A 24,686-nucleotide genomic window follows, 5' to 3' on the forward strand; every position below is an offset into this window, starting at 1 on the left:
AAAAATGATCAATCATGATTTTTTATTACATTCTTTATTGAATATTGATCAACTTATTATACAAAGGAATAACTAAAGACTAATTATGCGAATCAATGTAAAATATAACACGTATAAGTACCTGAACTAGGAGATTCCTGTATATCAGGTTTTGCCCACATTACATTGTCCATTTGACGTGTGTATTTTAACAAAGACTGGTCATTATTCATAGTGGCCAGACCTATCAAAATGTCTGTAATATATACATTGATCTAATGCGAAAACTCCCACCCGCTATGCTCCTTACAAAACTCTATCGCTTCCTCCACTCACATAAGGCTTTTCATATTCACACGTTTATTATAGTTACTCTTGACCTGCCCCCGTAGCATGGCTACGCATGATAGTCGCGACGCGTGCGCTAAAACTGAAATAAGCGCCCGCTATCTGATTGAGGCAGCCAATAGCGTGCGCTTATTCCAATTTTATCGCGCGTGTCGCGACTATCATGCGTAGTCATGCTACGGGGGCTGGTCTTTTTTGAGGACACCTCTATTTGTTTAAGACATACATGGAGGTGGACCTTTTCCCTATGTATAAATGTTTAAAGCTCATGTCAAAAATGTACTTACTAGAAAAGCTTATTATAAAATCAATGATTGCATAGATGATACGAGCGCATGGTCTACTTCCTGCTATTGAATGTTTGTGATGATACAAAAAAATCATTTTTGTCAGGTGAATTGACCTGCTAGTGGTTTTCCTTTACGATTTTAATGGAATTTGATTACCTACGAAATAAAGATACTTGTTTTGTTTTGATTTGACAAGGGTAATGTGGACAAACAGAATGAAGACGCATTGCTGATTTTCGGGCATCGCTTGCTGCATCAAACCGGAAAGCGGAGTGCATTCTAAACACCAAGCAATTAATAGATGCCGTTTGTGTTACACTATACAATGTAAAATGTATAAAACTTCAAAAATTGTAATTAAAAAATATCTAAAATTTTATTTATTTAGTGTAGCTACGGTATTTAACCACCGACCAATTACTACTCGATTTCTGCACAGACAGGAGTCATTGTTGACAGTTTTAAAAAAAATTTAGCGTTTTGGCATTTATTAACCATCGAACGTTCAGTTTTCAATGCTAGTTACTGCATTTTTACACTGTACCTTATTCATTACACATATAACACAACGCTTCCATGTTCATTACGCACTATTTTCATGCGCTTATCTCATGAAAAGAAATTTAATCTTAAAATAATCACAGTACAAAGTACTAAAAAAACCGATCGCAAAAGTAATTCATCCCCTAGTTTGCTACCCTTAGACGTGGAGTATTTTCTCCAAATTTTAATGTGACCACTATTGAGGTACCCTCTTTCCAATAAAAAAGAATCATCAAACTCGGTTCACAAAGTTATCGCGTAATTTACGTACAAAAAAAACATACAGTCGTATTGAGAAGTTCCTCCTTTTTTTGAAGTCAGTTAATAACGACGCGAATTCTGCAAAGATATTTTGAGTTTAGGTAAGAATTTAAAAACGCTATGTCTTTTATTTGTGTATTCGTCTGTCTGAAAGTTAAGTATAAAAGCTGGATGGTGCATCAAGTGAGCACCTCATATTAAACCAGACATAGCAATTAGTCTCCGATTGCTACGATGAGTGTATGCCCTTTTTCTTATAGTTATCGATGGCATATACTGTAATGCTGTGTATGCCAGATGTAAAAGAAAGGAATGGTACGATTATGAATACAAAGACTGAACACTGCTGCTGAGCACTCCATGCTGCACCGTAATCTAATCTGAGCCACGGGTCCAGTTGCGGAGTCGTCGAAAGTCTCCTGTGTTTTTGTTATAGATCTTCACACTGACTTTTCGGCATTTGTTGCCGCTACGCATCTAGTGAGAGATTTTTGATTAACCTTCTCACCGCAAGCGATACCTTTACAGGTATCATAACTGACGCAGATGTCGCTTTTTTCGATCAAACGTATTTATTGAGATTTTTTGACGTATTGATTTCGATCTTTGTATTCGTAATGATAACAAAAACTAGTGGATCTCAATAAATACAAGGAATGATACGTCATGCGGGAGGCTCCTTTCGTGCACCTCAACTGTATCACCCCATTTGCATGCCCTTATCACAAAGTATGTAGTCATGCGTCATTGAAATTACAACTATGGAACTTCTTGAAAAAGGACTATTTTTTCTTCTAAATGGAAATTAGATTTTTTTACCGACTTCAAAAAAGAAGAACGTTCTCATTTCTATTGTATTTTTTATGTCTATGTTACGTGATTATTCCGGCATTTGGTAAACTGATTCCAATGATTCTTTTTTGTTAGAAAGGTTGTACCTCACTAGTGGTCTCATTCAAATTTGAAAAAAGTATTCCACCTCTAAGGGTGGAAAATTAGGGGCTGAATTCGGTTTATGGGATTTCAGTATCTTTCCTTTAACCGATTTCAATAAAACTTGGCAAATAGATGCTATTCCACAAACTTTTGAAATTGGTTATTTTTTTAGGTTATCAATATATAGATTGAAATTTAAAAAGAGAACATACCATATTACATAGCATTATTATTTTGAGGCTTAACTTCGTATATATGTTTTCGACAATAGAGATAAAAAATCTACTAAAAGTACTTTGGAAAAGTTTACTTGTTCGTTATCAATGGATTTAATTTGTTATTATTTTTTCATACTACTATGTCTGTATTACAACTAGATATACTGCATTAAAAGTCGTACCTTGATTTTTATCTGACATGTCCCCAGAATAAAGATCAAGAACATTACTAATTTAGTTACCTCTATCGGTTAAATTGATAAATTGACAGTGATTGAAGGACGTCCCCGAATGACATTGGACTTTTTATGAAGTCGTCGGTTTCACCTTGACTTTTCATCGAAGAACATAACTCAAGGAGACGACGATTGTCAGTCACCTTATGAATGTTTTATAATTTGATTTAAACATTTTCATAAATGAATCTCTTTCTTTTTTTTCTTTAGTCTTTGTCTGAAACAATATTGTATTTATAATAATAATAATATGTTTATTTGACATCACTAGTACAGAGAACAATATGACAAGATTGCCAAAAAATAATATATCAAACACGCTTGTGCTAAATTGACATTATATTTTAACATAATATGCATTGCAAACGTGATGTCATGCCTGGGAGGCAGAGCCTGTCCTGTGGCGACCTTATTACAATTTCATTAAATGAATTTCGACAATGGTATATTACTTACATCGAATATATAACCAGAAATAGAGAAGAAATAAGCGCCATCCATCCCTGGCAACACATCAGGCAAATGACCCTTATATCTCTTTTAAATATCAACTCTCGTTTGCGCTGAAATCACAAATTAGAAAACTGAAATAGTACAGCGCCAAGAACTGACCTGTGCGTACGTCTCCGTATATACCAAAAATATTCTGTATTTATTGTAATAAAGATTAATATGGGGGCTGTTACATTCGGTGGTGTGGGAAAAACAGCAAAACATCTAATTACAAAACAAACGGAATCACATTTCATCGGTAATTACATATTTAATAAGTAATTTTGCAATTTTCGTCCATTGTAGCAAAGCTCAGGTTAAACTGGTCGATTTGAAGTGGAACAATTGACGACACCCGTTAATTGTTTCGAATTGGGGCTGGCCAATCGGAGCGCAGTTGTCACAGTAATGATTTGGCAGAATAGTTTGCAAACAAATTAAATGACAGTTAGAGAAGATTGAAGAAGATACTCGATGATTACGTAACACGTTGCATTGTGATTGTTTAAAGAATTAATAACAATTTAAATATATTTTAATGTATTTAATCTAAAATAAACAAGAGGGAAAGATAAACAGAAAATAATTAGAAAATGTTAAAGTAGAATGAATTTCATTCATTCATTCGTTCAATGAATTCAAAATTTTGAATTTAATGAATATAGTAGAAATAACAAATAAGTTTTTTTAAGGCTTTCGTTCACTAAATGATTATCACTAATTATCACTAATGATTATTACATACGACGTTTGGTACGAGAAACCATCGAGATCACAAAGTACCAAACGTTTAACCGTGAAGATAGATTTCAACTATCTAGTGCGTGAAATCCAGTTCTTAGTGCTTACAAGAATAAAAACAAAAATAGGATGACTTCAGTTTAGCGTATGGATACAGTGAGTGGGGTTTGTCGGAAAAAGTTAGTGACAATGTAGCACCACAAGTAATCGAGAAGAGGGTAGTCGGTAGCGAAAGAAGGTAGACAGATTATGTCTGTTCTTAAAGCTGTCATCTGCCTCTGGCCAGTCAACCCGTGATCATGGAGCGAGCAACCGTTCCCAAATATCGGGAAAATAAAAAGAGATCATATCGTGGTAAGAAACCTGTAATTCAGTGATTTTCAGGTAAGTTTTCTGTACTCAATTTTGGGGACAATTTCTTTTTATTGAAACATTTATAAAATATAATCATGAAGCATTATTTAATATTCAAGTTTGGTAACCTGAAATATTTTTTAATATGCCACGATGATATATTCGAGTAATGAAATAATAAAAATTGTCACCAAACTTTAGTGCAAAAAGACTTACCTGAAAATCACGGAGTTAGTGATTTTTAGTGGTTTTTATTGGAAATGAAAACATGTTTTGGGATTTAAAGTGCGTATTTTTGTTTTCAACCATCGTTTCGGGCTGGTTACAGATCCCATAGTCACGCTGACCATACATGTATAAAACGTACATACTGCCGAACGTATACCTCCCATAGATATAGAAAAAAAAGGGAGATATATAATGACGCTATTTAAGATCGGGTGTCGATGTCGCCACTTTATAGCTTGTGTGCAATTCAAACTTTACGCTCTAATATCTACTACCATAACTTAAAGATTTTGATTGGGTACGGTTTAAAACGTGAAAACGACGTAACTCAATTTTAAAATTTAACAAAATTAAACTTACAGTCACTTGAATAAGAGTTATATTACAATGTTACTGTGGCGATGTCACTGTGGCGGTGTTTGTAGGCTTGTCACCTCGATAAGGTCATTTTGAGGCGATACGAACCACGACCCCATACCATATCCCCATTTTTTTCTATATCTATAATACCTCCTCCTTTTTTTTGACGTCGGTTAAAAAGCAACCAAAGCACACCACTGGGCGTATAAAAATTCTTTATTTGTTCAAGTGAGAAACTGCGCTAGGAAAGTTTCATAAAGTCTCGGCACCGCCTCATATGGACGGTATACATTTTTAAGGTATCTATGTACCTTATGAAGTTCTTTACGGTTGTTCCAAGTTACTTTATGAGGAAAAGGTTGTTTTTTATCCTTACTCCTTTGTGGAAACTACAACGCCTACCTTCAGGATGATTTATTTTTTGCGGCAAAGGACATTAATGGCAAATCACCGCAGAAACCGTAGCAAAGCTACGGCTCTGGTCACGTTGGATTACATTTGCTACATATATTAAGGTAAATCCTAAAAAGTACACCAAGACGCTTATGTTGGCTACACTTGTGAGGGTGTGACCTCCTTACAGAGTCATCTCACCTTTTCGTATCGTATCATTTTTTCTTTTGCTTGTATTTAAATTTTAAATTTGAATTATTCCATCTTCCTTCACTTTCTCATTTTTGCTTCGTACTACGGTCACTTTCTGCTTGATCCCGATAGCGGACAAAACTACTAAATCAAATTGTTTAATCTTTTATTCTTTTCAAGTTTAATCATAATACAATCAATGTAAATCATGTATCGACCATAATGAGCGAATAACAGTCTATCCAATATCTGTAATTCAACATAATAAAACCCGATAAGGGGTGAGTGCCTAAATCTAACATCTACCATTTTTTAGGTTAAGTTATGGATTGTCTTTTTTTATTAATGTACTGTTTTCTACAGCTATCTTTTATTTGTTACAGTTCTTTTACTTTACCTTTTACTTCACGTTAAATAAAATTGTGGACCGGAAGTTTCCTGTGTTACTGCCGTGATCCTGATCACGGCTGTTAGGGTTACAACCCTTTCACACTATTCGCAATAATGACCATTATACTAAGCTTAAATATATGGCACTATGTTCTGTTACTATCTAATAAAATTCATACTAAGTCGAGGGAGGAAGTATGGCATTCTCAATATTTAACTGAGGAAATTAAAAAAATATTTGTTTTGTGTTATTTGTCGTTTTTCATATCAAATAGAACTCATCATATTTGTGCCATATTATTCTTTTTTAAATATATTTTGTCAGTTCTTAAAAAATACTGAGAGTGCGAAATTATCCCGCACAACACTGATGGCCGTAATGATATATAACATCCAATATATATCATTATTTAACAACAGAGACCCTATGTCGCAGTATAGATGAGTCACAAATGCAAGCTATAGTAGCTATAATGCAACTAGTAGGTACTGTCTAGGACTCTCTACATAAAATAAAAAACTCTTTTTCACCTCACTAGCTCGGAAAGGCTTTCTTCCTAATTAGAAATCTGCGCGCAAAAGCATTTATTGCACGCTAGCGTGGAAAAGGTTTTTGAAATTCGAACTTGACGATCTACTGTGGTGTGGTCACCAAACTTTTCCTTTCGATGAAAAAAAAAAGATAAAGACACGTTCAACTACGCGACTTGCCGTAGGTACATTACTTATTTACGTAATATAAATCCGTTGGTATATTTTATTCTTATTATGGTTAACATTAAATTGACAATGTTAACTACTTGTGTTTATTAAATTATTTTAATTCGTGATAGAACTAAAATAATTTCAATAATCACACAAAATAAAAGTACAAGCGAGAATAAAAATTGATGAGGTGTAAATTCAGAACGCATCAGAAGATAATCTTTTTCTCGTAATTAAAAAAAAACTGATGTTCAAATGTTTTTCTTCTATCTACATTGACTTACAAATAAATGGACGACGGGTCTAATACAAAAACCACGAAAAAAATGTCGCAAGTCAACCTATTCGAAATTTAAATTGTAATGTCATCGCAGTATCGCGCTGTCAGTCGAACAAATGAAGACTAAAGCGGAGTTTGGCGCTCTGTATACGATTTTAGCGCCTTACAACTGCGGACACTTTTTAGCGCGGACCCGACGTCCATATAATTGTAAGTCAATGTTTGTCTACCATTTTTATCATTTTAAAAAGTTGTGTTTCGCTTGGCAGAAAAGTTGTTTTGCGTCTCGCGCCTTGAAACCCTCGCTACGCTCAGGAATCTACTTTTGCTTGCTCAAGTTTCATTGAATACAGGCACTCGCGTCAAGCAACAATTTTGCAGCCTTGCATAACAAATAACTATTACCGTATCTTGACAATTTAAACAAGTATGTAAATATTTCATCGTTCCATGATATTCGAAATTGAGTTATGTTTATAACTTTTTTCCATCAAAATTCCTCAATCTATTACGTGAATTCGTGTTTAAAGGACAACACATTAAAAATCTCGTACAATTATTAAGAAGAATGAAGGAATTGAAGGAAGACAGACTGATTTCCAATGGACATCTTGGGTTTTTTTATGAAAAATGTTTCGGAGATGAGGGCTCTTAACTCGTTTATAAATTTAAGTAGCAGGTCTGAGGGCACGCCGGCACGGACCTGGGCTCTGGACGCTACTGGACGTAATCTTGACAGAGCGGCGAGATGGCTTGTATACGTATGACGTCCAGTTGTATTTTCTTCAAAACTGACACACTTTTTCGGTGCCCTCATTCGTATTAATCATTTCAAACCACGTCGTCTGTTCTGAGCCTTTTTTAGGGACCTCTTCAAGGAGGCACAATCTGAATGCCAATTTTTTTGACAAATACATACGATTGTTGGTCACGTCAGGTGCGTGTGTAGCCGCGTGTCTTTTTTACATAAAAGTAAAACACATAAAACCGTCTTGGTGTATTTTAGTAATACGAAAAAAAAACTCTAGCCTTTTTCGTTAAATCTTTTCGTCGCTGTTCCTAACAAGATTTCCTGTGCCTCGTACCTGTCTGCTAAATTGACCTGAGCTCACTCTAATTAAGGCTCCTTTCAATTAGAAGCTCAAATCTTATCCTCCTAATTTTTCTGCAAATAATTTGTAATTTTTTTTTCGAATTTCTTATCATAAGCCTTTAACGACTGGTAGGTTAAATTTGTTAAATTAAGCGAGTCTGTAGTGATTCGAAGTCATTATAATATATACATACCATGGTTACTAATAATATTCAATCGATTAATGCTCCAACATTGAAACACAAAAAAGTGAAAATCTACAAAGAAAAAGAAACAAGAAAATCGAAATCAATGCTAACGCTTTCACAGAGAGCTTAGTGAAAGAAGGTTTCCACGATTCAGGGCTAAAAAGATTTTTAACAAAAAAATCTGCGTATATTTTTACTAGCGGTCGGACATCTGAAACATTAAGAAATTATGAATTTCTTGGTCCATTAAAGGCTTTATTGGAACCCTTTCTTAATTGAGGTAGCAATAGGTATAAAACTTTGCCGTTTCGTGTAACGTAGTATAAAACCATATAGGACAATAAATTCTACGATCTTACAACTTTATATTAATTACGTAAAAACGAAAGCCGCGACACTACCGTAATGAAGAAAAGGCCATCATAATTCGCTTACAAGGAATATTTAATTAAATATTGTATCAGTGAAGTTTGAACTTGACTCAGAAATTAATTTCTTAGCAAGAATAATTATGTACAGTTAATCCGATTGAAGTTTTCTACGACAAATCAAACAGAAATTTTGTAATTAAACATTATATAGAAAATTCATTTCTTTTTCATGATTATAAAGTGAGGGACGGGCAAAGGTGGTGAGTGACACGTCTGCCCGAGAGACGGCCTTATTATCATATAATATACCTGGCCACTTATTTTTAAAATTCTGAATAGTTCTCGGATTCCTCTTCCTTCCACTATTCTTACGTTGGTTCGTTCCGTCGTCACTCCCATTAAAATTCTCCAAGCGACGAGACGTGCTTATTAATCATCACGTCTTCATCTATTTTTTTTTATAACACCCAAGTGACGAGACGTATATGTCGTGCGCCTTATGGCGAGCTACACGCCTGTGCATAACAGTTACAATGCCATTCAGAGCTCTAAATCGTAAAGATTTGAGGGGCACTGCCACTGCTCCCGTCACCCTGAGACATAAGTTGACAAGTCCCATGTGCTTGTAGTTTCACCAGTACTGTACCCCTCAAAACTGTCATTACTGCTTGGTGGCAGAAATAGGTAAGGTAGCAATACTACCTTGGACAAACTCTTTCAAAAGGAGCTCTACTGCTACAAATAATGCTTCTACTAAATGTATGTGGACCTAGCTCTCCTTTTACTTTCGCTATGGCTAAGGTACACTCTTAGTGGCTACAAAGCGAGCTTGAAGCTTCGCCCGCCAATCTGGAGGAGCTCTTCTGCTATTGTCTTGGCTTTTTGCAATGGCATTATGGATTTAAAAACTTCCACTGAATTTTCTTGCTTAAAATAATCTGCGAATTATGTGGTTTGTGAAAATACGTACTTTCATTTTATAATTGCAACAAAAAGACGTCCGGTCTTGCGCAGCTGGTATCCCACGTCGCTGTTTTTCATGTGTTACGTATTCGATTTAATATACTTGCAAAGAAGAAACGTCGCTAAGCGTATTGATTTAACGTTGAATTTCCTATTATTACTGCCATGTTTTCAACCCCCTTTATTCAATCTTGATAACATCAAACGAATATGAATAAACCAAATAAATAAATATTCCTTGTAAGGCCTTCTACCAACATGAAGAACCAAAATAATAACATAACGTCTTATACATACTTGGTTTCATCTATGTAGACGGCCTCGAGGACCTTTGCTGCGTATTGAAGGTTCTTTTGGAGAGTCTCCGCGGATATTTCGCCACGATTCAATTGTCTAAGGAGATAGCGTAATCTGTGAACAACGGAGATAAATACGTTAGAAAATCATCACGGGAAAGGATAGGCTAGGCTAGGCTAGGCTGTTTGGCGCTGACGTTGTGCTTGTATTGACTTTGACATTATCAAAAGAGATATCTAGTAGAAAAAAATATGAAAGTCTGGAGAATGCTGTATAAATGAGGGCTTTGTCTCTCATCTCAAACTCAGCAAAAATTGCTAAACGCCCAATGTATATTCAAATCAGCTTCATGGTCTTAGTAATAGGTACGAGATTTGAAGATGTAATTATGTAATGATTACATACAATACTTTTTCAACGAGAATAATAATATAAGAAATACAAGCAATATTTAAAGTACACTTTGTTAACAATCCATGACAACAAACTCAAATGAACGACGAACAAACGCTACAAAACAAAAAACCAAAGAAATATAATACAGTGTTCATGATTGGCCAAGTCCCGCTTATATTTTAACCAATCAGGAGGCAGTAGAGCATTTGAGTAGCGTCATATTTGCTATTTTAATTAACAAAAATACGATGCTTTTTTTGAAATTCATTATAGTTCTGTGCACAAACAAAAGAAATTCACAATTGCTGTGCTCAGTTGGTTAAGAGCTGCAGCCTCGTCATGGCAACAAGCACTGGTTCAAGTCCAGACTGACCGCAGCTATTTTTCTTTGTCTTCGATCTTTAGCCTCTTTCTATAAACTAGTGGAGTATTTTCACAAAAAACTATATATATCATGGTTGTAAAACATATTACAATATCACTATTTTTCATGGATCATTAACATAAATTACTTTATCATAAATGTATTGTGGTGCAATATCGACTTTATTTTTGATATAATAAATTACTCTTCCCTCTTGAGTCAAAATCCTAAACAGCTTTTAATACTATGGAGAAACTGCTTCGTTATTTTGATATCTCTACGCGCTGCTGCTTAGTCAAATAATTGAATATTATAGGTTGTTGAAGCAGCTGTTATTCGTCTGCTTTTATAGATAATTGGCCTGTCTATTACTTCGATAAATACTTTGACTGTTACTCAAACAATAGTTTTACCTTATTAGTTATATTGTTTCTTTTTCATATACTTAAAGTATTACATGTCACTGTTTTTTAAGCCTATAAAACATTTTGTTTTGCTGTAATAATCTGTACGTTAAATAAAACGTCTGGAATTTTCAGGAAGCAACTAGGTCAGTAGAGCGGTAACACGGTAACCCAGTGTGGGAGAACGGTTGCCTTGATAGAGATCTGCTTATTTTTAACCAACTTAAAAAAAGGAGTCGTTTTTAATTGCATGTATGTTGTACTTCGGCATTTATGAATAGATTTTGGTGATTCCTTTTTTGTTAGAAAAAAGGTACCTCAACAGGTATTAGTGATTCCACCAACTTCTGAGGTAAATTTTTTGTTGTAGTTATATTATTTAAATTCAAATCTTTGTTTCGGACAAAATATCCATATAGTGTTAGTAACAAAATACTTATAAACTATGTTAATATAATTATTAATACAAAGATCTATAGATTATACATCTATATATAAATCTATAGATTTCTCATAGATGGCGCTACGACTAAAAAGTCGTTGAAAGACCAAGTACAAAGACACGACGCAAGCACATAGAAAAATTCGTGAGGTCCGTTGGTTCGTTCCGTGGCTTAGTTGGTATAGCGTCTGGCACGGTATGCAAGAAGACGTCGGTTCGAATCCGACCGGATCGAAGGAATTTTTTCTGAGTGTTTTTTCTGAGTGTTCGATGTTTGTATTAATAATTATAACAAACTAGTGGAGTAATTTCACAAAAAATAATTGAATATCAATTTAATAAAAATTTAATTATGTTAATATATAATACAATACTCCAAAAAAAAAAAAATATAATACTCCAGTATAGAGCACAGGGAGACTCAGGGGTATCTATAAAGATTTCCCCCGTAAAAAAAGGGCGCGATATGCTTTCTGTGTGCACATGTAAAAATGTTGACAAAATGCTTTAAAAAACGCGAGCTTTACGTTTCTAGTACAACGTGCAAACCTGCGGGCCAGCATGTTGCACCTTACTGCCAACGCCCTGCGCTCCCTGTCAATGTCCATGTCGTCAGACAGACTCTCCATCACCCAGTGCCCTAGGTACTTAAAATGCGAGACCCTGCGTAGTGGCACACCGCATAGCTTGACTGGCGGCACTTTTTTATTATATTAACTGGATTAACTGCCTCCGTGGCCGAACCATTTTGGACTACCACGCAGAGGTCCCGAAATCGATCCCCAGGCCGGGAGAAATATTTGTATGGCCTTAATTTCTTCCGGGAGTTTGGGTGTACTTTGTGGTTGTCTATGTGTGTGTCCATGGCACCTGAGATACAGGATCTTCCTAGTGCGGAGCTATGAGTGTGTGCATTATATTTAAGATCGAGATATAAATTAAAAATTAAACTCATGGAATTGTGACTTTAATTTCTAATTTACGTTCATTAGTGAACGTTAAGTAGCGATATCCCTTGCTATAGAGGTGCAGGAAAACGTCGTGTTGGATCCTGGAAGCCGATGAAGGGTCACAACTCCTGGGAAACGCGCATTGGGAATGACCAACTATGACCTGAATCTACTCCTTAAAGATTTCGATTTCTATACACTGATGCGAAAAAAGCGGCATCGTGACTGACTCGAACAGAATTCTCAGGGCAGTACAAAATAGATTAGAACATAGATTCCCAAACTTTGGCTCACCGTCCACTTAGGCAAAATAACAAAACAAAAACATCCTTTACTCTTCAGCAAAGTGGAACGTATACAAAGAACAATAAAATGAAACTGGTTTCCTGTAAGAGTACCCTTTTTCATGAAAATATTTGTGCGATGGCGCCAAAATTGTACAATAAGCTGCCAAATCACATCCTCGATACAAATGTCATTGCCAATTTTAAAAAGTGTGTTTTTAATTTATTGACCAGGAAAGCATATTACAAAGTCAGCGATTATTTAAATGACAATACATAATAAACGGTTTTATTATATGAATGAAATAAAAACAATTTCAACACCAACCATCACAAAAAATATTGAAAACACGTATTTTTTTATATTAACTTAACACAAAAAATCACAAGGAAAAGAAATATATTTGTGGTGTAGTTTATATAGATAATTCAGGTTTTTTGTCAAATGCCGTTGCTCCCCCCTGGACAGCATCAACGCCTCTCTGGTTGCTTCCGAGGGCCCTTCCGCCCCCCTAGGACTCTCTTCAGCGCCCACTGGGGGCGCGGTAGGGACCACTTTGGGAAGACGTTATGGATTAGACGATGATCCGGGGGCCTACCATAACCTTTTCAAAAACAATCTTATTTCAATGTAAGCTTAAAGCAAGCCTATTATAATATTACTCATATTCGTAACACGACAAACCTGTCAACTAGGTAGTGTATTATTTATTGCTAAAGTGATTGAAAGAACGAATGATTTTCCAATATTCTCTATTCGTTACTAAAAATAGGAAAGAGATAACGCTATGTGAACTATATAATGCTATCTCTTTCTTTTTTGATGTTCCGAGTCGTCTTATCGTAGTGTAATGTTTAAGTGCTTAATGTTATTTAAATTCAGAGAATTTTGACTGTTAAAAAAGAAAAGTATGTAATAATAAAATCTATTAAAATTACGTTGTTTTCAATAATTATTCCGCATTTTCATGAAAAGAAAAAAATTAAACAAGCTGAGTCTTGATAGTCACGTTGTGAATTCGGTCCTATAGTCCAGTGTCAACTGTTAGTGTCGCCAAGGAGCATATAGATGTCGCTGTCATAATTTTACGAAATAAACATCGCGTATTTTTATTTAACGAGAAATGATTTCCTATGTACTATTAAATAAAAAAATAAAGATTGCTAAATTTGACATAAGAACAATGTCAAAGTCGCGTCATAGTACGAACTGAGTGAATGAATAGTCACAAAGCTGCCAATAAAACATCATGGTTAACAAACTTACTTTAAGCGCGTCATGGTACGAAAACTCAACGTTAGGTTAAAGTAATATTGTTCTAAGAGGTTGTGGTAGGTCCCCTGCTCTCTTCACCGAACTTTACGTCCTGGGAGATTGATGATCATATCGGGTATGATGCCCTGTCTACCGCAGCCCTTTGCACTATTTCGATTTCATAGTTACACTAACAGTAAAAATAAGTTAAAATTCACTAACAAATGGGACTGTAAATTTTCTGAAATAAATGGTATATTTTTTAAACCTATGCGCTAAATGGTAGTTAAAGTAGGTTAGTAGGGCAGAGTTAGTATGATAACAATATTATATAAGATAGGCTGACGTTCGTCCATAATCTAACCTGAATAGAAATTACGATGTGATATGGACCAATCACTCAAGAAGATTCCTAATCGCAAGACAGCGTAGTCGGGTATTTAGTACCTATTTGGTACACCAGATGTCGCGACGAGTACCAAATGTTTTACATTTGACAAGCTGCAGTTTATCAAAGCTACTCTAATTTCTTGTGATAACAAACAAATCAACCAGATGGTGTTTATTGCACAGATTTTTATGAATAGTGCCGCCTATTCTTTTATTTTGTTTAGGATTAGTACCATCTACCCATATTAGCGTTAATTTATAAATTAGACAATGTCATCCTATTGACACGCACACTTCGATACCAGAAGTATCAATTAACATAAGCACATTTTATCGAAAATGAGTTTATCAAATCATTGGATTCAGAAGTTCCCTCTCTATCGATTGGTATTATTAAAATTTAGGAATGTGCAGTGGTGTAAAATGTAGCATGTCCCTTACATTAAAAAATATTAAAAAAAGATGTTTAGTTGCGCCTTACGTTACTAATATTTTATGTGTAAACCGTCGAGCATAGTGTGAGCGGGAAGAGAAATGGAAAACTATATGTAAATCTATTGTAAATAATAATAATAATAACGCACACACACACTCAACATAGCCCCGCACTAGGGAAACCCTGTGTCGCGGATGCCGTGGACACACACATAGACAACCACAATTTACACCCAAACTCACGAGAGAAATAAATGTAGGCCGTACAAATATTTCTACCGGCCCGGGAATCGAAACTGGGACCTTTGCGTGGCGGTCCGGCATGGTAACCGTTCGGCCACGGAGGCAGTTAAGGACAACTAAACATCTTTTTTTTTTTATATGTATAATAGACACACGCTTGGCCACAATCTCACCTGATGTTAAGCGACGATGTGACCGACGATGGGACGCGTTTGCCTAAAAAATGCCTATTCACTCTAGCCTTGAATAGCCCCAAATCTTTTTTAATGTAAGGGACATACTGTATTTTAAACCATTTGGTATTTCTAAATCTTTCGTTTGTAGCATGAAAGAAGAGGAAATTCTAAAAAACTTTGCTGTAGACATAATCAAAATTGGAGGAGACAATAAAAAGTTATAGACAGATATAAAAAAAATTAAATAACTTTTTGGCTCTCCAAAAAAGCCGTGGTTTGTCCCTTACATTAATTGATACTTTTGGTATTTGTCAAAGTTTTGAAAATAATTTTAGCTCATCATCAATATATGTAAAATATTACAAGAAAAAACTGACATATATTTCATATTAAAGAGCAATTAATTTATATCCACGAACGTTTACATAGTATAAACTACTTCCAGGCTAATAGCCTCAAGATCAATAGATCAGCGCCATCTGGATATAAGAATTTTGACCTTCTTCAGAGTAAACGACATGTAGTATGAAGATTAGGCACTTCTCTTGAGTTATTGGACCATTGATGTTGTGAGATCGTAACCGTTCGCCTAGAATATACCTGTTTAGTACTAACAAACCAACTTCGCTTATCGATTTGTAGTATAAATATAATTTCAGACCTTCATCTTTCTCCAGTTGTCCTTGTCAGCATTCAAAATCATCACTATAACACACCATCATTTATTTCACTTACACACACGCACTTTCGAACCAGTCTCAAGTACACAATATTCACTCCCCAATTTCATTACCACACTATAGTCCTAAATTTACATTACTAAACTAACATAGTATTAAGTATCTTTATATTTTATGGAGGCTTAGAAATGTAAATCATGTAAGTTTGACATTAACATGATTTTTCGCTTTATTTTTGACATTGTTAATTTTTACTGTTTTTATTATATTTTTTCTTTACATATTTACTAGTTTTTGACAGTTTTTAATTATAATATTTTGTACATTATGCGACCACCACTAATTATATTTGTATGTTTCGACGAAACTGGTTGTAGTAGCACTGTTAATGTATTGAACTGATCTGATGAACTTATTGTACCTACTTCCACAAATAAATCGATCTTTATCTTTATCTTTATCTTTTAAACGCACTAATTGTTTTTCAAACTCTACCCTTCCTTTTCTGGGTTCCAAATGAACAGTTGGGTTTTGGGACGTCAGAGTACCTTTCTGTATACTCGTAAGCCATATTGTCTCAAATACGATTGATGCTGGCCCGTCGTCGCGGCGACAACAGTACTATCCGCTAGCACAGGTTGAATCCTTTTGTGGGGTCTGGGTGTTGTTCGACTGGACAACAATCAGTCATTGTTATATTAAGCACTATTATGTAATTTTGTTTCCTACTATGTTAATGGCTATGAATAAAGATTTATTATTAGTAACAAGCACAATTTACACTTGGTAGAAATTCGATATTCAATTCAAAACTTGCCTGCAAACAATAAGTTACGAAGCCCGGAGGTCCCATTCATGTAACACGTGGAAAACGTGCGCTGTTTTTATAAGGTTTTACGTCCTTCACGGTCACGGAATAACAAACTAGATGAAATGGTATCAAGCGGCATTAGTATCAAAAGCGGTGTCGCCACTCGCAGCCACTTGTGACCTAATCTTTAAGTACACTGCTAAGATAATATTATAATCTTGATTGGATGCAATTATCAAACGAAATTAGGTCTAGAACTCCTAACTAAGCAACAGACGTTACTTCTTTAAAATTTGCGCGAAAATAAAAATAATTATAAATAAAAAAGGGAAGTCGGTACATTCTTGAAGATAGAGAAAACGGAATTTCGTGTATTCAGTTTCTTATCTGCAATGAGAACATCAAAACTTGTCGAAGTATGATACGAATTATTTCCACGCGCCCCGTTTTCACTAGATTTGACTTTTTATCTGATTTTTACCGATTTGCATCAAAATTAAAAGAAGTGATAGCTGCAACAGAGGCTTGTTTTTCGTTTGAGTGAGCTGGGAAAGGCCTTCATTCTCGTTAGAAATCTGCGCGAAAAAGCGTTTTTGAAATTCGAACTTAACGCTGGATTGTGGCGCACCTAACTTTTTCTTTCGATGAATACAAAAACATAATGACGCAGTACGCTACGCGATTTGTCGTAGATTATTAATGTAATATAAATCCGTTGGTTTATTTTAATTTTATTATTGTTTGCATTAAATTGACATCGATAACTAATTTTGTTTATTAAAACTGATTTGTTATAGTTCACCTGTTTTTTTTTCATCTACCATTTTCCTCGCCATAGTGCGGAGAAAAGTTGTGTGTTTCGCTCGGCAGCAAAGTTGTTTTGCGTCTCGTGCCTTGAAACCTTCGCCATGCTCAGGATTTCAATCGTCGACTCGTGTCAAACAACAATTTTGCAGCCTTGCATAACAACTAACTGTTTTTAATGGGTTGAAGAAGTTAGGTTAGAACATTTTAGGTGACCCTTATGGGTTGGGTATGTAGCATAGATTTCTCATAGATGGCACTACGGCTAAAATGTCGTTGAAAAACCTAATACAAAGACACGACGCAAGCACATAAAAAAATTCGTGAGGTCCGCTGGTTCGTTCCGTGGCTTAGTTGGTATAGCGTCTGGCAAGGTACGCTAGAAGACGTCGGTTCGGCTGAGCGTTCGATCTTTGTATTAATAATTGTAACAATCTAATGGAGTAATTTCACAAAAAATAAATGAATATCAATTCAATAAAAATTTAAAATAAACCATCATTAAAAAAAATTTTCTTCTTCAACCATGGACTTATTCCTTTGTAGGAAAAAGAATTCCAGTGTGGCATGGCGTATAATACTACTTTAAGTATGTAACCGATATGCTATATGATACAGTGTCGATTTGAGCTCGTCATTAAGCGATCGTATGTCTACCTAAAATCATTCGCGTAGTCAGGTATTTAGTTTATTGGTACACCAGATGTCGAGATGATTGCAAAATAACTAGTTTGTTTTACATTGACGAGCTGCAATTTAACAAAGCTACTCTAATTTTTAATGTATCGAAACAAATCAACTAGATGGCGCTTATTGCACACATGTTTTTGCATATTGCCGGCTATTCCTTTATTTTTTTAGAATTAGCGCCATATACCTATGTATATTAGCAAGCATTTATTTATAAATTAGTTTGTAACACACAATGCCATCTATTGATACTATATTCGTCAAAATTTAGAAAATAATTCATGGTCAATAATTTTAATTTACAAGAAAATAAAACTGTCTACCTGCATATCATATTAATATATCACATATCATAGTATTAATTGATGTACATGGCGACGATGTAGGTCTAGTATGAAATTGTGACTTTTTTCAGAGTTACGATCTGCAGCACAGAGATTAGCAGTACTCGCTATTGGTCCATGCTATTACCACCTATTGCTAGCATCGAAACTGATCGTACTAATTCTATAAAACGCTTATCAACTTTTTGGCTTAGAAGCTCCATTACTCAACACTAGATGCCACAAATATTCAATAGTTCTTATGTAAATGAATATAAGGAAGGAATCTTGTAACATATTAGGTCTTTCGGATCATAAAAGAGTATTGGATTTTAATATCAGTGCAATATAGGTGCTTTTTATTGATCTTGTATTAAACATTATATCTTTTTTTTTAATATTTGATAAGTTTGATATATTTGTGTATTAAAAAAATAACAGTTATGTGTTTAATTTTGTGAAAATAACACCAGAAATATGAAATGTTTTCACCGGATACATTTTTATTATTGCTAATATTTCAACAGCATAAAACAGAACAACGAACCTTATGTTTCACTCAAAATATTTTTAATTTACCTAATGAAACACACTTTTACCTTAACCGCTCACGCGATACATGCAGCCGTAGACGCATGCTACACCTAGAGGTGCCGGTGATGATTTATCGGATATCGAAGTTATAACAGGTAAAAGAACTAATATTAATTGCTATTTCGGTAACTATTCTAGTAAACCATAAAGTTTTTAATGCCTGTGTCTGTCATTAAAAAAAAATAAACAACTTCAAAAATACGTCACGACAATCGTGTGTATTATTGTTTATTTATTGAAAACATACCGTAAGTGGCGTTTTTTAAGTTTACCCTGAATATAAATGTTTATAAACTATACTTTAAGGAGTAATTTCATGGTAAACGTTAGAACCACTCAAACGGAATATTATCATATTTATCCAAGTACACAAAAAATTTCACTAGTGCTTTTTAAGTGCAGGATTTGCGGTGTATTACTGCATTTTATTTGAGATGTTTTTGTTGGTAGTACTGAGAGTATTTATTTAGCAATGCAGAACAATAATTTTTATTTATAAAAACTTGTATTTAAACTGAATGCTTTTCTAATTTGCGAAATCAAATAGCCACCATTTTGCGGTAGGATGAGCGCATCGCGTGAGCGGATATATTAAATTCGTTGATGATTAGAGTTTACTCTTGACAGTGACAGCTTCACCAACCCATGATAACGTATAATGGAAAATTGGCGACGATCGTCATATTTTTTATATTATTCTTATAAAACTGACACTGGTCCAAGCCTAGTGGCCGCCATTAAGAAAATAATAATAATTTATATTAATATATTAATTTAATAATACACCAGTACCAGTGTAAATATAGTATCACTAGTGCTTTTTAAGTGCAGGATTTGCGGTGTATTACTGCATTTTATTCGAGATGTTTTTGTTGGTAGTACTGAGGGTATTTATTTAGCAATGCAGAATAATAATTTTTATTTATGAAAACTTGTATTTAAACTGAATGCTTTTCTAATTTGCGAAGTCAAATAGCCGCTATTTTGCGGTAGAAGGAGCGCATCGCGTGAGCGGTTAAAAGAGCGTTGACGACCAACAAAGGTTAGTTATGATAAATATGTCATAACAATGGCTACAAGGGCACGCCCGCTTCACACTTCTTTTAGTTCGTTATTCCATGTTCAGGGTACATTTTATTTTCGTAGTTACAAAGAGTTAGGGCTATATAAATCATTTTTAAGTGCATGCTTAATATAAAGATCTTACTTCATTCCACTGTCTTTATGAATAAATATGATTTAAGTGCTCATCAATGATTACCCATTTAAGAGTCGTCTAAATTGCCGCCTATTAATGTACGCCACTCAGCACTTAAGATAGTGTTTTTTTTTATGTCAAGTGATGAGACGAACCAGAAGTGTAGTGCGCGTGGTAAGCGACATGCCCAACCCAAAATGGCCACCTTAAATGGCCGCAGCTAGGCAGCGCGGCGTTACAACATATTAAAACGGCAATGCTACATAAACTTTATCTTTTATAAGATAAGGTTACATTTTTTTAAACAAAAAATTAAAAATTAAACAGACAGACGCTGCCAGCGGCGGTAGGCGGCTTTACTCTTTTATTAGAAGAAATGTATACTTTATTTAGTAAAAATATGGCGGCCCAGCTCGCAACCGTCCGCCGCCGCTTGCTGAACCATTTTTTTCATTTTTTATTTAAAGAAATCTAATCTAACTTGCAGAAGATAAAGCCTGTGTTGCATTGCTTGTTTTCATGCGACGCAGTGTCGCGTCTCTGGCTACTGGAATTTGAGGCAACTGTAAGGCTGAACACTCACTGGCGTAGAGCGCCGCGACGCGTCTGTTTTTCGCCTATAGCATATTCACCTAAATTTTCTCATTGTTAAGGTACAAATTTGTGTTAAAGTCGAGCGGTTTCGGGCGACGACGCGCGTCACCACGCGTTGTAGTTGAAAAACAGGACCATTCGACTCTGCGCCAGTGTGAGTTTTGATCGCAAAGATCTCAGGGCCACTGATACTTGGCTCGTCACTCTGAGATACAAAGTTAAGAAGAACACCAGCACCCTTACCTTTTAAATCTGAACGCAGAAATGTTCACGTTACTGCTCGGCGGCAGAAATAAATACTTCCCTGGACGAATTCTTTTATAAGGACCTCTATTGCTATTAAAATAAAATCCTAATTAAAACCAACTAAGTGCGAGGGCTTGGAATTTTCAAATGGTATTATCTGAGCTGCCGATAATTGAAGTCTATTAATACAGAACAGCTTGACATACATCTCGATGTAGGAAGCTGTTAATACCGGACCTAGGAGCTGTTTATTCATACTGCTTTGCGCTTTGGTGAACAGTGTTTAGGAAAGTTTCGTCCTACAAGTGTTATGTACTGTTAAACTGAAATGTAACGTTCTGTATTTAAGTTAACGTCGTTTAGTCAATTTTGCCATACTTGACGAAATTTTTCATAGTGGCGCGAGGTAACTTTATAGTTAGGGAATAGTTTGTATGAGTTATGCGAAAAGTTCGTAGCTCCTTGCAACCAGCTGCAGGTCGTAGCCCGTAGCAAGGTGTCGTAGCTATATTCTACGATGTATTTAAGGATGTAGGCAACTCTAGTTAACATGTAACGGGTATAATAAAAATTGCCACAATATCGAATGTTTGTATCTATGTCATGAATTATAGGTATGCTGTAATTGCTCAAAAACACAAAATCTAACTGAAACGCATACTTTATGCATACTAAATATTCAAAACGCATTTCGCATCAGATCTTCGTTCTTATGAACATCGGTATGAAAATAGCAGACATGAATAAATAAGAATAATTCAAAAAGTTGAATGATTAAAATTTAACATTGCTATTGAGAAAATTAGTAAAAAATGGTTCTCGTGTGAAGGTCGATATAGTCGTTTTCTTTTGAAGAAAAAAACCTCTTACACATTGAAATGGCATTCGAAATGGAACCCAGAGATTAGAAAATCTCCGGGCTATTGGTATTGGATTACCACCGAGTGCGCTGAAGGCAAAGAAAAAACTACGGTGGAAATCTAAAAGTTTTACTTGGCTTTATCCTTTTGAAGACATTTCGCGAATGGTATAGAATTGTTTTCCTACAAAGTTAATCAAAGAAAATTTCTGCGGCAATGACCACTGATCAAAACTATGGACCATATTGTCGCTATTGAGGTCAATGATCATCATTTATCATAATTTTTTTTAGAAAAAGCTGTTCAAGTACAACATATTTTTGTTAGGAGCTCTATTTTTTAGATAAAACTCTCGTTTTCGTAGCTTATGAAAACTTCAAGTAAGCCGTTTAATTTTTCCGAATACAGAAGGCCGAGCCAAGCTAAAGGAGAAGGAGGAGTTGCAGTCCCATCTCCCCCAAAAGAATAATATAATATTAGGTCTTTCCCATGAAATTGCGGTTTTAAATAGAAAGATTTTTTAATGAAAAATATATATTTAATTAATCCAAGTATTGACCATTATAGTCGACGCACTTTTGTCATTTAAATGGAAGTTCATTGATATCTCTGCTATGAAAATCCTAGGAACGGGTATCAATGAAATGTTTAAAGGCATTTTTCACCGTCTCATCGGATTTGAAATATTTTCTCTATAAAAAGTTATCCTAATTCCAATAAAAAACAGTGGAATAAGGTCTGGTAAATATGATGGCGAGTTTTCAGTCGTAACTCCCGTAGTTTTGAAAAGGTCCGATGTTCGGTGTGTGGGCGAACGTTGTCGTGGAGATGGAGTCGATTAGAGTAATTGACAAATCTCGGTTGTTTGACAGCCAGCATGTCAAACGTCACTTGCAATTCATTACATCATCACAGTATTGCACATCGCTTTGCAGTAATTGTTGTGCCAGGTCTCAAGAAGCTGTAATGAACAATGCCGGTATAGGTCCACCATACACTCTCACAGCATTTTTTGACTCAATTTGCATTTGGGACATGGGTTGGCTGCCTCCCCTGTGGCCAACCAGTACAACAGACGTCTGTCACTGTCACACAAGATCCACTTTTCAACACAAATGACAATCCGATCTTGAATCCCATCATTTCAGTGCATATTCAACAAGTTAAGGCAAGCTTCGACGGAATTTTGTTGTTGTTGTTGTTCAGTGTATATACGGCACCCACTTTCTTACCTTTTTTGTCATTCCAATTTGACACAAATGGATCAATATAATTTTATCACTTATGTCGAAGGCTGCTGCTAATTACGACTTGGTTAACATAACGTTGATATTGTGTGCCTGTGCTGCGTTTTGGTGCCACGACAGAACTTGTATTCGAAAAAAACACGCAATTCCGATTTTTTCCATGGTCACAGACACAGAACAGCTAAATAAAAAAACCGAACAGCAGAAAAAGAAATGAATAACTTCTTTTTTAAAAGAAAGATCATAGCTATGTTATTAACTATAATTTGATTGAATTTGAAATTCTAAGCAAAATGAAAGATTCCGAACTTCAAACTTCCCAGTAGTTGCAATCGGCAATTTCATAGGTAAGGACCTAATATTTAACCACATTTGTATTTGTAATTGTTCCAACACATCCCAGCTGCTGTGGAATAAGAATTAATTCGTTTAAGGTCCGGGACGGTTATGATTTGGGGCAGAATTAGGTTTTCTTTATTATTCTAATGTAAGTGTGCATTTGACCTCCATCTGACCTGATGGAAAGTGACGATGAGGTCGACTATGGAACATGCACTTGGTTATTTGTCGACGAACAATTTCATAACGACCATTGCTACTATACTTCTCTTTTATACGTGCAATGAACATTAAAAATTATACACAGTTCTTCGCTGTTGATGTTTTTAGACAATACACTTGTTTTGGCATCGGTTGTATTCCTCGCAGATATAACTACAGACAAATACGAACGCGAATAAAAATGCAGTACCCAATTTCGCTGGTTTCCTCAGTTATACTCAATCAGAGGACGCTTTCGGTTTGCTATGTGTAAATGTTGTAATGACTTTCCATCCTCCATTAAAGTTTGCCAGTTAGTGCATTATTTTAAAAGAAAGTGCAGTCAATGGCTACTTGAAGTACAGAAATCACAATGTTGCTGAACTAAATTGCTGTCGTAACGTCATGAAATCATCGCAAATAGTTTTTTTTACATTGTTTTAAGTTTTTTTTTAGGTTCTTTGTCACCTAAGTAAATTTAAATGAATGTAAGTTGAAACTTGTTCCAGTGCCGTTACTTGTTATTCGCTGTTCTTTTACTTGCAATATATATATACATATACATATGTCGGAAACGGTTACGAGCACGGATGAAAAACTACGAGACAGAGGCGCCACCAGGTAGGTTACCGAGTGAATCACGCGCCCTATCTGCCTGGTGCATCCGGATTTGAAAATCGAATCCGGATGCACCAGACAGAACCGAAATAATTTTTAAATATTTTTATTCGCGCTTCCGCAAACATAATTTTGGAATTTTGTTACAACAGAATTCTCAGCAAGTTAAATGATAAAACAATTATATGATTTTTTTTATTTGAGAGAAAAAAATGTTAGGTTATTTCTAAACACTTGCATATGTTTCATTTTTTTACATTTTATCGACAGTTACGTAGTGGTGT

At 35.1% G+C, this 24,686-nt stretch overlaps 1 protein-coding gene across 2 annotated transcripts in view; it reads right to left on the reverse strand.

Annotated features, from left to right (window-relative positions):
• The window catches only part of LOC113226174 (calcium/calmodulin-dependent 3',5'-cyclic nucleotide phosphodiesterase 1-like), a 371,342-nt gene that overhangs the window by 47,491 nt on the left and 299,165 nt on the right, over nt 1-24,686 (reverse strand). For both annotated transcript variants that reach the window (XM_026458709.1, XM_026458708.1), the window contains exon 3: nt 9,859-9,972. In XM_026458709.1, the coding sequence (XP_026314494.1) occupies nt 9,859-9,972 (114 nt within the window). The remainder of the gene's footprint in view (nt 1-9,858; nt 9,973-24,686) is intronic.

The sequence above is a fragment of the Hyposmocoma kahamanoa genome, unplaced genomic scaffold, assembly GCF_003589595.1.
Source record: "Hyposmocoma kahamanoa isolate Upper Pololo Valley unplaced genomic scaffold, ASM358959v1 182, whole genome shotgun sequence".
Lineage (NCBI taxonomy): Eukaryota > Metazoa > Arthropoda > Insecta > Lepidoptera > Cosmopterigidae > Hyposmocoma > Hyposmocoma kahamanoa.